The following is a 13,233-nucleotide window of genomic DNA, read 5'->3' as shown; positions in this document are numbered from 1 at the left end:
CAGAAGCTGCGATTGTCATGCGTATCTTTCAGTGAAGCACGGTTCTGTGATCAGCAGTAAATCTCCAGCCGAAGGCCAGAGGGTGCTCTCGCGCTGAAACTCCAAATATGTCTCGCAGAAAAAACCCAGGAAATCGCTGCAGCTGAATAAACAGAAGATTCAACTGCTTTCATTGATTCAACGTGACTAATAAACTCACGACTACGGCAATATACGGTTTATCAGAGCGATTTAAACCCGGATGATTGTAACCACTCTAAGTTCGTCTGCCTTGGGAAAGCTAGCGTGTCTCAGACATAGTGATAACACTCGTTGCCATCTCTAGTGCAGCTTAACCAGGTCTCGTCCCATTCGTCGATATTTGTGATATCACAAATCCCGGAAAATATGCGTTGTAGTCCAAACGAGTCGTTCGTTGTAGTTTTTGAAAAGTGATTTCTGTTAAATAAAATATCTCCTTTTGAATTAGACTTTGAGCTTTGTAACTTCGCAGATCTTTTTTATGCTCAAACAGCAACATTACAGACTAACTAAAGTTGAAAAAGTGAAAAAGCATAATGGGACCCCTTGAAGAGAAATGTCTGAAGAATAAATAATGTTGAAACTATAAATGTAGCTTGTTTCAAAGCAATTGCATAGAACATACCAGCCTGAATGCCATAAATAATCTTTTTCCAAAGTTTGCATGCCTAGAATTCAATATTTATTCAAGAGAACGTCTCAATATGATTTTGGATTCTGATTCTTAATACTTTTTCTTTTCTGGAATCTTCATTGAACAGTCCCTAAGACCCTCCATGCGGCTCCATGTCCAGATGTTGAATATTACCCATTTTCAATGTTTGAAAACCAAATGTTTGTATAAAGCTGATATTTATTGTATTAAAAGGGAAATGTCTGAAGAATAAATAATGTTAAAACTATAATTGTAGCTTGTTCTGCTCTATAAAAACTATTGTATAGAACATACTCATCTGAGTGCTAAAAATGCACTGAAATAGTCAAGTCGAGGCATATTAACTTGCTCTGAGTAGTCTATTCATAAGATTCTATATATGCATCAGTCAAGGATATTTGTAAGTAGGCATTTTGTTCATTTTAAAAGCTCCTGAAGCTACCAATAGCTCAAATATGCATAACTACGTTTGAAACAAATCCCATGCCTCATAGGGAAATGTGGTTGCTCTCCTCACACATTGTTCTTACATCAATAAACCAAGATTTGCCCCACATGGATTAAGTATTAGAATTTTTAAAAACTTTTATAACATGTGAAGCATAGTCATAGATCAAGTAGTATCCAGTGCTAAGAGGCGTGTTTGGTGAAATCACTGATTGAAACAACTGATTGAAAAGGGCTTTCACACAAAATAGTTAACCCTGGGTAATTCCAAACCCTGATTAAATGGGATCCTGGGTAATCTCATTTTATGTTTCAGGCTATGCAATTGTTCTGATAGACGGAAACAAGATATATTTCTAGTTTCAACTTCATTCTTCAGACATTCCCCTTTAAATACAATAAATATCAGCTATATACAAAGTGACCAACATTTGGTTTTTGATCCCTGAATGTGGGTATTATTCAGCAAACTGGATATGGAGCCACACTGACATCCCCATATCTCTGGGACTGAACATACAGGGCCTTAAAAATGAAGATTATAAAAGAAATGTTTATTAAGAACCAGAATTTAAAATGATATTAAAAGGTATTAAAGCCATGCAAACTTTGGAAAAAATAATCTTTATGGCATTCAGACAGGTATGTTCTATGCAATTGTTTTGATAGAGGAAAACAAGATACATTTCCAGCTTCAACACTATTTGTTCTTCAGACAAAAAAGTATCATCTGTAAGCATCTGTATGACCCACATTTGGTTTTCATCACTATACATGTTCATCTTTCTTTAGAAAAAAATATTGACAAAATCAAAAATTTGAGCAGGGGATCTCTGATTGAGTTGACATGGAACTATATTATGGAATAATTATATTGGGGGTGGGGGTGTTCCTCACATCGTGGGTCTTAATGTGCAGAAAATCTCACAAGCGCTACTACAGGGAGTTCGGGATGAGAAACATTATTCACAACAGATGCTTTCTCTAGTGCACAATTTGTGTTTTGATTTGAAACTGATTGGGTTGCTCAAAATTTAAATCATCTATCATGTTGCAGTTCATCATAAAATTATTGGCAACTGGCCATTTTAATGGCTCACCAAAATGAATAAATTTTCTTCTTAAATGAAGAAAAAATGTAGACAACATACAGTAATTCTACCAAGCTGTGACAGTGCACAAACAAATAAATAAACATGTTTTCCCCCTGTTATTTTAAACATATGACTTATTTATCACTTAATTCCAATCATATTTACTGCTAATGGACGACTTGCACTGAGCCTCATGACGCACTTTCATTTTGAAATAATACTGCCCGGTTATTTCCAGTTAGGTATATTTTCAATATGCTGTAATCATCTTGTTGTGACTTAAACGCTTATTAAAAAATGAGAGTCCGCGGGATGATTTCAAAATACGGACACTTCAGAGTCAGTAGAAGAGATATTCTGATGATTACTGTGTACAGAGTTTTCCAAACTTGACAGAACTTTAAGTTTTAATCCAACATTTGCCGATCTGAGAAAGCGGTGGCTGCTAATTATACGTGATTGCTTCAAAACCAGGGGTCAGTGCTCTAAACTAGAATTGCGATGCTGCAGTTTGTGTGAGATCTGATAAATAAGATCAGAATGAACCTTTCTTTGCCTGTATTAAATATGTTTTCATTCACCATCATTTCACTCTATACAATAAATATGAATATATGAATATTCAAAATATGAATATTCAAAGTACCCGCAACTGTCAACGCGTTACTGTGTAAAATTAATTAAATGTTCAACATCATAACATTTCTTTATTGCAGTTATAGCGGACATTCAAAGCACACAAGCAATACACTCTTACGAAAATTAACCATGGTTTTACAACAAATAAAACCCAAAAATTGTAGTTAAACCATAGTAACCACAAATTAAAGAGTTTTGCTAAACTAACCATAGTTTAACCATGGTATTTGTAGTAAACGTATGGTACAAATATACAAATAATGGTAATCCGCAAAAAAACTACACTACACTACTACATTTTTACCATAGTAAAACCATGGTTAATTTTCGTAAGGGTGTTTATCAAACTGTAAATTCAACAGGTATGAAATAATCAGTATGAGAAGAATACTGTTAATGAGAAGACAAGCGCTGGACCTCGACATTGGGTAAATATATTTATTATTAATGATGCACGTTTGGAAGGTAGAAGATAATTTATGTTAATGCAGAGAATATTATCAATTGCTTTTTTTTTTTTTTTTTAATTGCCAGCCATAAAACGTAGTAATAATCTGTGCTCTTATTAAAATCGGTCTGTATGTATGTACGCTAAACGCTGACCAGAAACTCCGGAGCTGTAATAAGTAGAACACGGAAATAGTTGTGCAAGTAGTCCATTACGTTTTTTATGCTCATTAATATGTTTTTGACCCCGATTTATTTCTTTTTTTTTTTAACTTCCAGGAGTAAAAGGCAAACAGGTGTTTTTATTCAGTCCACCATTCTTCAAAAATATCATTAATTTCTATAGAGGTCACTATTTTATTAAGGATCAAATGACTTCAGCTGAACTCAAATGAGTGAGTTCAGCTTTGGGAACAGAAACCAACCTGTTTGTTCCTCAGTATCTTCTTGTTTGACTCTGAACGTTTCTTCAATCTTCATGTCTTCACTCTCCTCTTTAATAAACACCATCTTTATAATAATGTGTCACGTGGCTCTTTGCTTCCACCAGGAGTTTTTCTGTGTGTTTGGACAATTTATCATGTTTAAGATGAGAATAATTAACAAGAAAAAAATAAGATGAGAATAATTAACAGAAAGAAGGGGGAAAATCCAGTCTAAAACTCTGGGTGTGTCTCAAATCAGCTCCTTAGTTCAGTAGTCAGCGCACTGGCAAATGAGCTAGTCAGAGTAATAGTTAATGGCCTGATTAGCCAAAAACACTCAAAAATAGCATAACAAATTAATAAAAGAACTCAAATCACTTCACTTCATATTGTGATTTATACTTCATTGATTTGTATATTACATTTAAAAGATTACATTAAGTTAAATGAAAACATTTTAAGGTAGTTTGTAAAAGTTGTCCTTACAATAACTGTGTTTATGTGGTGATTCCATCTGTTCTAGTCAGTGAATCATTTTATGAAGCAATTGATTCAAATGACTCGAAGTTTCAAAAAGCTCCGTTTCTCCATCACTACTTGCCAGTGAACACACTACGAATGCCGTTCACGATTAACAGAATCGCGATATGGGGAGCGAAATGAGACGCACCTTTTCTGTTACTCACACAAAATAAAACAACAATAAATAAATAAACAAACGTTTATTAATGCTATATAAAGCATTACAATGTTACAATTTAATAATAATTTATTTATTTTACACCGCTTGTAAAAAAAACCCCTAAAGAGTGCTTTGTTTTGTTTCGATGTAAACACTTTAAAAGCTTAAAGACACAGACCTTACTTCAGCCGCATCAAATAGGCAGGAGCGTGGCGCCGCCGTGTGACGTCACATCGCCACACCAAAATAAAAGTCCTGTCCACACATTGTCTCAAATCACAATATAAGACAATACAGTAATATATCAGTCTAATAAAAAAAGTTGGTTATGCAATCATTTCACAACTATGTTATTATTTTTTATAACTATTTACTATACACCTCAGAAAAAAAGACCATTAATTGTGGGCAAGGCAGAATCAAGCAGAATCACTGAAGCAAAGAGGAACAACAAGAACAGAAAAAAAGAAAATTTCATCTGGCACAATTTCTTTTACCTGAAGTGTCTGTTGACTTTAAATTTGGTGGTAATACATGAACAGCAACTGTAATTTGATAATTCAACTCTGTCTGCTTTTTTGTGTCCTGTTGAAGAAATGAAAAAATAAATTAAAAAAATAGCAATCTACCTGTATAAAACTACTGATTCAACTGATCGAACACTTTTCATTAAAGGGGTCATATGATGTTGCTAAAAAGAACATTATTTTGTGTATTTGGTGTAATGAAATGTGTTTATGTGGTTTAAGGTTAAAAAAACACATTATTTTCCACATACTGTACATTATTGTTTCTCCTCTATGCCCCGCCTTTCTGAAACGTGTCGATTTTTACAAAGCTCATCGGTCTGAAAAAGCGAGGTGTGCTCTGATTGGCCAGCTATCCAGTGCGTTATGATTGGCCGAATTCCTCAAGCGTGTGGCGGAAATGTTACGTCCCTTACCATATTGTGATGCCTGCAGCAACCACATGTGACGACCCCGGGCTGGACTCCGCTTCGTTCACGGCGAAAGCCGATCCGGCGATCAACAGTGCGAAGTTTAAGTAGTTCCTCTGCGACCAGCACGGATCAGCTCCAGGCATGACGAAGCAGATATCGTCCTCTTTTGGAAGGCCAAACAAAGTAGTTTCACTTTCACAACGAAGCACACAGCGTCTTCACGACATGGCGGCGGCGGCAACAACAATACTACAGCGAGAATAAAAGTTACGCCTTCTTTCTTTGCGTGAAGATGTGGGAAGAGTTGCATAACGCCGCCCAAATAGTGACGTAGGTATGTGGGGGCGTGATAGAACGAGCCGTTTTAGGTAGGCGTGGCTGACTCTTAACTTTTATAAAGAATATCTCTTTGGATTTGAGACTTTAGTCTTTGCAACTTTACAGCTCTTCTTTATGCACCAAGAGCTTGTAACACTCCAAAGAGAAAGGAAAAATTGAAATCGCATCATATGACCCCTTTAAGGTCTCCTTTGTCATTAATGAGTTTATTAATATCTCATGTCACTTTTCTTACCATGTCGTACCCATTGTCCTCTAAAGACAAAGACTGACGCAAAAAAGGTGACCACAACCTCTTTATTCATAAGATATTATTAATGAATAATTTAATTTCAATATTATTTACATTTAAACCTAATCTTGGGTGGACACCAGTGAACCATTTGTTCACAAGTTATATATATCTTACCTCTGTAAGTTAGTGCAAAGTAAATACCTGTGAACCTTAAAGCAAATTGAGACATTACAGCCTAAACGCCTGCTATGGCACTATAATAATCTATTTTTTGCTGTCATGAAAATGGTTTTGATTCAGATTCGAAAGTATGGGTATTTATTAAGCATTTACAACGTGCACTATTTGGCAGATAATGTCAGAATTTTTCATAAATTGTTAAAGTTAATGATTTTCAATGCGATTCTAAATGTGTTATTAGTAAATAATGAACACCTTTATAAACCCTTCGTAAAGGGAACCTTAATAAAGTGTTACCAATTCATATTCAGGTCAGTCACTTTATCTTCCCTGTTGAAAAAACCAGCATATGCTGGTTAGGTATGTTTTGACGCTGGGATGCTGGTTTATGCTGGTCCTTTTGCTGGTTTAAGCTGGTCCTTTGCTGGTTTAAGCTGGTCCAGCAATGGTTTATGCTGGTCCTTTGCTGGTTTAAATAAACCAGCAAAAGGACCAGCATAAACCAGCAAAGGACCATCTTAAACCAGCATAAACTAGCAAAGGGCCAGCTTAAACCAGCATCCCAGCGTCAAAACATACCTAACCAGCATATGCTGTTTTTTTCAACAGGGTTATAGCTGTTTTCTGATTTGCTTTCAGACCTCCTTCTCACATTTGTCCTCAAAAGTGTCAGGAAGATTCTTGGTCAGCACTGTTTGGATCTCAGCCTCTTTTAGATTCAGAGGCCACTGGCACTTCTGGATGGGATGCCCTGAGATCAGCCAAGTCCTTCAGAATCTCTTAAGTGCTGCAGTATAGATACAGTACAGGAAGTGTTTTCACAGACTCGGTGTCTGCAGGTTGTTTAACTCCTCTACAGGGGCAGGATAGTCACCTTTCCAGTTTTTATAAAGATAAAAGCCATTCAAACATACTAGAAAATAGAATATCCCGCCCCAGTCCATACTCTTTTAAAATTAGAAGACATGAAATGCTCATTTCAAATACATTTGCTGGGTATTTCACAGCCGGTTCATGGACAGTGCAATTAAGTGTTTGATGACTGCAATGTCATTTATTTGAATTATATGTGACAATGACTGCTGCTAGAAGTAAAGTGATTAATAGTGACATCTAGCACTCAGATTAGTAATACAGTTGATATTAATGTTAATATAACTGTAATACACAAGTGACATAATTACTTGTTAATCAACAATAAAAAAAAATAGGAATTAAAAGTAACTCCTCCATAATACATTTTTTAATGAGTAAATAGTATAAATTGAAGAAGCTACACAGACAGCCACAATTAATTTTGTACAATTAATAAAACATATTTCAACGTCTGTATATTACCTGTGTTTGTCTGTGGCCCTTATTAGCAAACCTGTTAGGTAGTTGCTACTCTGGCACTTTTGAAAAATGCATATAAACAACAATGAAAAAAAAAAAGTGTCTTATTACTGAAAAAGTCTTCTAAACTCCTAAACAGAATCTCACATATTTAGATGTAGTACATTCTTTTTCATTGGTAGTCATTTTCAGCATTGTACAACATATATTTAAATATGTATAATTCAATTATAAATACCTCTGACATGTTTTGTGTGTGTTTGCATGTAAATTTCTGTGCACTTCTGTGTTGTCAGACAGCAGCGTGTGTCCAGGACTTTTATTTTGGTCTGGCAATGTGACGTCATAAGGCTGCGTCGCGCTCCGGTGTCTGTTTTGATTCGTCTTTAGAAAGGTTTGTGTTTTTAAAGCGTGTAGGGTGCGATTTGCCACTTAAAAGAAAGAAGAAGAAGCAGCAGCAGCATGTAAGGTAATTATATCAGTGCCTAAAATGCCAATTAAATTTCATAGCGTTTACAAACTGTGTGAAATGAATTATTATTGAATGTAGCAGTGCAATGCTTACTTTAAGAAACGTTGTTACGAATAAAGAGCATCAGCACTTTATTAATAGATTAAAAGGTGCATCTCATTTCACTCCACATATCGAGAATTGGTATATAGACAAGTTTATAAACAGCTGAATGGATTTTGTATATCATTTTTTATTATCTGTGTCTTGTCACTGTCATTCTGTTGCACTGTGGAGCTTCTGTCACTAAAACAAATTCCTCGTATGTGTAAACACACCTGGCAATAAAGCTCATTCTGATTCTGAATCTGAATGAATTGCTTCACAAAATGATTCACTCATTCCAGGCGCTCCAATAAACTGTTGGTTATAACAATGCAACGAGAACACAAACATGAGTAACAACTTTTACAAACCAAATGCAAATGCTTTCATTACGTTTTAATTAATCAAAATGAATATAAATAACAACTTAAATAGTGTCTGTAGTTTGGCTAATAAGGCCATTTAAAATCATTAACTATCACCCTGACACTACTTGACCAGTGCACTGACTACTGAACTAGGGAACTAATTGAGATGCATTAAAGGGATAGTTCACCCACAAATGAAAATTGTCATTAATTACTCACCCTCATGTCGTTTCAAACCCGTAAGACCTCCGTTCATAAATTAAGATATTTTTATTTCATAGACAGCCATGTAATTACCACGATCAAGGTCCAGAAACGTAGTAAGGACATCGGTAAAATAATCCATGTGACATCAGGGGTTCAACCGTAATTTTACGAAGCTACGAGAATACTTTTTGTATGCAAAGAAAACAAAAATAATGACTTTATTCAACAATTTGTCTCCTCCACGTCACCCTGGTGCCATTTTGGAGAATATCCACTGAACGTAAACAACGTATGCTATTCTGTGTCAGCTGCGTCACGCGGTTTTCGTTCAAATCTAAAGCAACGTAGAAAACGTATCCGCATGACGTAGCTGACACAGAATAGCATACGCAGTTTACGTTCAGTGGATATTCTCCAAAATGGCACCAGGGTGACGTGGAGGAGACAAATTGTTGAATAAAGTCATTATTTTTGTTTTCTTTGCGTACAAAAAGTATTCTCGTAGCTTCGTAAAATTACGGTTGAACCGCTGATGTCACATGGATTATTTTACAGATCTCCTTGCTATGTTTCTGGACGTTGATCGTGGTAATTACATTGCTGTCTATGGGAGGGTCAGAGAGGTCTCAGATTTCATCAAAAATATCTTAATTTGTGTTCCGAAGATGAACGGAGATCTTACGGGTTTGAAACGACATGAGGGTGAGTAATTAATGACAATTTCCATTTTTGGGTGAACTAACCCTTTAATAGATTTTTAGATTTATTTTTAATTTTTTTCTTTCTGTTAATTGTTCTCATCTTAAACATGACAGTGTCCCCAAACACACAGAAAAACTCCTGCTGAAGCAACCGAGATCCACGTGACACACTATTATAAAGATGGCGTTTATTAAAGAGGAGAGTGAAGACATAAAGATTGAAGAAGCATTCAGCATGAAACAAGAAGATACTGAGGAACAAACAGGTTGGTTTTCATTCTCAAAGCTCAAATCTACAGAAATTAATGATATTGTTGAAGAATGTCATGTGTGTGTCCTAACATGTGAGTGAGCACCAGTGTAATTAGAATGTTCATTGCGTCAACTGGTAAATTCAAACTGCTTTCACGCTTTGGCTGCTGCAGAGCCAGAGCTGGACATGCTTAGTTATTTTCATATATCGCAACTGTTCAGTGTTTTCAACCATATATTGCTTATTTCGTTACAGCCATTTAAATACACATAAGAACATGTTTTCATTTACTTGTCTTGTCATGCAGGTGAAATTCTCTTTCACTTGCCTCTTCAAAAAAAAAAAATCACTAGTTGTCACACTTCTCGGGAGGCAAGGAGCGAGGAACGCTGGTGATGTTAGCGACCAACAGGAACAGTCTGGTATGGTCCTCGAGAGTCTTGTCTCCCTGCTCCAGCAGGAGGAGGAATTCGGGGCGAGTGAAGGGACCCATGGGGACACAACGGAAAGAAAAACACTGAGAGAAAACTGGAAAACAAACGGAGGGGAAAACACGGAAGTTACTGTTTTGGTCGGTCCTTCTGTCACACTTCTCAGGAGGCAAGGAATGAGGAAACACGGAGATAACTTCAATTCACAGTCTTTAATGATCACACGGGGGAACGTAGGAGACACTGGAACACAAGGAATGACGTTTGAGGACCGACAAACACTAACTGAAAGGACTGGGACTTTTAAACACTGGGTGATTGTAAAAACACAGGTGCAAGGAATGACTAATTAAAGGGAACACAGCACACCTGGGGAGGGAAAACACAACACATAGAGTCCAGGGGCGTGACACTAGTCTTGGACAAGCATCAGTTTTGAGCCCTGGTTAATTCCATTAATGCACAGATCGGTTTTTAACATATCAGATGTTTTGTCCTGTTCACAAGACACAACTGACTACTTTAATTTAGTATCAAAAAAACATTTTGAGATGAAAGTGCATTTAACTGCTCACACAGAGTTGAAGAAAAATGGTGATGCATCAAATAATCTTTTTTTTTTTCCTTCCACACCAGTGGCTGTTGGTGATAGGATATAGGCAAGTCCAGCGACACAACAAAGTTCTGTATGATTTAGCTCTAAACCATTTCTCCTTTATTCAAGCTGTGCTTGATAAGGGGTTTTATAACGGCTTGAAAGTAAAGAAAGCAAAAAGTTAACAACATTCAGAATAGGTTCTGTGATTACAGGAAACAAGTTTTGATACCTTATGTTGGTTTTGATGTCTGTTACTTTGTGTCATTAAACTGGTGTTAACTTACATTTGTCTTTTTTCACTGTAGACCTGATGACCCTTAAAGAGGAGAGTCAAGAATTGAATGAAATGGATGAGAAAAATCAGAATGAGAAACATATTTTCATAACTGGAGAAAAATCCACAAGAAAAAGAGCTAAGAAGACCAAAGCTAACAGTTCTTTCACCTGCCAACAGTGTGGAAAGAGCTTCAATCAAAAACAAAACCTTATAGTCCACATTAGAGTTCACACTGGAGAAAAGCCTTACACCTGCCAACAGTGTGGAAAGAGTTTCAGTCAGAAACAAAACCTTTTAGTCCATATGAGACTCCACACTGGAGAGAACTCTTTCATCTGCAAACAGTGTGGAAAACGTTTTACTAAAAAACAAAACCTTGATATCCACATGAGAATTCACACTGGAGAGAGCTCTTTCACCTGCCAACAGTGTGGGAGCAGTTTCACTCAAAAAGGAAACCTTAAAGTCCACATGAGAATTCACACTGGAGAAAAGCCTTATACATGCCCTCAGTGTGGACAGAGATTTGCACATAAAAACACCCTTAATTCCCACATGAGAATTCACACTGGAGAGAAGCTGTTTACATGTGATCAGTGTGAAAAGAGCTTCACAACAGAACTAAACCTTAGATATCACAAGAACATTCACACTGGGGAGAAGCCGTTTGTATGTGGTCAGTGTGGAAAGAGTTTCGCACATAAGGTAACCCTTAATTACCACATAAGAATTCACTCAGGAGAGAACTGTTTTAAATGTAATCAGTGTGGAAAGAGTTTCAGTCATAAAAAAAGCCTCAGCACTCACATGAGTCTTCACACTGGAGAGAAGCCTTACGCCTGCAAACTGTGCGGGAAGAGCTTCTCACAAAAAGGAAATCTTAAAACTCACTTGAGGCTTCACACTGGAGAGAAACCTTTCAAGTGTCTTCAGTGTGACAAGTGTTTCACATATCAAAGAGATGCGAAACGTCATTTGCAAACTCATTCTGGACAGAAATTGCAGAGTTCGGAGTGCGACAAGAGGTTAAGAAAAAACAGAAATGTGAAAAATCACCAGCGCAGTCACTCTGGAGGAAGGCCATTTAATTGTGATCAGTGTAACAAAAAATTTATTTTGTCGTCACACTTACAGATACACTTGAAAAGTCATGAAAATGTGAAACATTTGTGTTCTTTGTGTGGAAAGAGGTTTAAATGGTTCGGCAAATTAAAATTGCACCAGAAAATACGCGTCTGTGTGAAATTAAGGAAACGTTCACACCGCAGCTGAATGTGGGCAAAATGTGATTGTCAGCCTTTATAACCCCTTCTTTTATTTGGATCACCTCTTTATACTTTGCTTTTGGCTTTTTGTTTTCTTTTTTGCACATTAACATCTGTATCTACACCTAACCATTTACTTTGTTGTAGTTTCAAATCTTGAGAGGTTGTGATATACACCCTCCGGTTTTGACCGTATAGAGACATCTCTCTATTCCATTAATTGATATATTTGTTAAACTCATACTACGATGTAAATGAGAGATTATGAATAAAATGACAAACTACATGATATAATGAACATTGTGCTGCATTATATGATTCATCTTTAGTGAAAGAATGCACTGGTAAACAGTGTTGGGCAGTAACGCATTACTCAGTAACGCGTTCCTGTAATTTGATCACTTTTTTAGTAACGGAGTAATTTAACGCTTTATACTTTTCAAAATAGTAATTCGAGTATAGTTACAAGCCGAGCTCTCTATACATTACATTTGAAATAAAGTAATCAGAACAGTAACGTGATTACTTTTAAAAGGAGTAATCAGTAATTTGATTACATTTTCAGAGTAACTTGCCCAACACTGCTGGTAAACATGTCAGTCTGGGCTTGAATATGGCTACTGTTGGGGCTCATCTGATGACATCTGGGCCCGTATTTATCAAGCTTCTCAAAGTGCCATTTTAGTGCTGAGAAATCATGAAATTTACTCCTACTTTCAAACTTAAGTATAAAAAGCAAGTTATCAAATTTCTTACAGCTAAGAATCTTACTCTCCCAGTTATTTAAGACAGCTCGAGAGGTCTCTCAAGTGGTTAAGAACTGTGGTAAGTACTTAGTAAAGCATTTTTATTTACACAGTTTACACTTACAGCAACTTTATGAAAGCTATTTGCAACAAGTGCTATTCGCATTAGATGCCATTTACACTAAGTGTAAATATATAGTGATGGGTATAATTTACAGCAAGTATAAATAACAAAATAGTTTTTTCTTCATGTAAATATTGGTTGGTCACTAATCTTCACTGTGAGTAAATAGTGTTGCAGTTTATACACTGCTCAAAAAAGATCAAGTCACTGATCAAGTCAGTTAAACTCCTGGGATATTGATCTGGTCAGTTAAGTAGCAGCGGGGGTT

At 36.3% G+C, this 13,233-nt stretch overlaps 2 protein-coding genes across 2 annotated transcripts in view; one reads left to right on the top strand and one right to left on the bottom strand.

Annotated features, from left to right (window-relative positions):
* The window catches only part of LOC107685406 (gastrula zinc finger protein XlCGF8.2DB-like), a 15,647-nt gene extending 10,998 nt beyond the window's left edge, over positions 1–4,649 (bottom strand). Inside the window, exons 1-2 of the mRNA XM_016481979.1 lie at positions 4,589–4,649; positions 3,729–3,861 (exon numbers count right to left, since the gene is read on the bottom strand). Coding sequence (XP_016337465.1) covers positions 3,729–3,813 — 85 coding nt within the window. The 5' untranslated portion in view covers positions 3,814–3,861; positions 4,589–4,649. The remainder of the gene's footprint in view (positions 1–3,728; positions 3,862–4,588) is intronic.
* A 3,180-nt stretch (positions 4,650–7,829) lies between these two features.
* Positions 7,830–12,228, top strand: LOC107685392 (zinc finger protein OZF-like). The gene is made up of 3 exons (XM_016481962.1): positions 7,830–7,908; positions 9,386–9,537; positions 10,859–12,228. The coding sequence occupies exons 2-3, from the start codon at positions 9,453–9,455 to the stop codon at positions 12,100–12,102; spliced, it is 1,329 nt and encodes a 442-aa protein (XP_016337448.1). The 5' UTR covers positions 7,830–7,908; positions 9,386–9,452; the 3' UTR covers positions 12,103–12,228.
* The last annotated feature ends 1,005 nt before the right edge of the window (positions 12,229–13,233 follow it).

The sequence above is a fragment of the Sinocyclocheilus anshuiensis genome, unplaced genomic scaffold, assembly GCF_001515605.1.
Source record: "Sinocyclocheilus anshuiensis isolate Anshui unplaced genomic scaffold, SAMN03320099.WGS_v1.1 scaffold982, whole genome shotgun sequence".
Lineage (NCBI taxonomy): Eukaryota > Metazoa > Chordata > Actinopteri > Cypriniformes > Cyprinidae > Sinocyclocheilus > Sinocyclocheilus anshuiensis.
The sequence above is the reverse complement of the archived record's forward strand: the minus strand, read 5'-3'. Positions and strand labels throughout refer to the sequence as shown.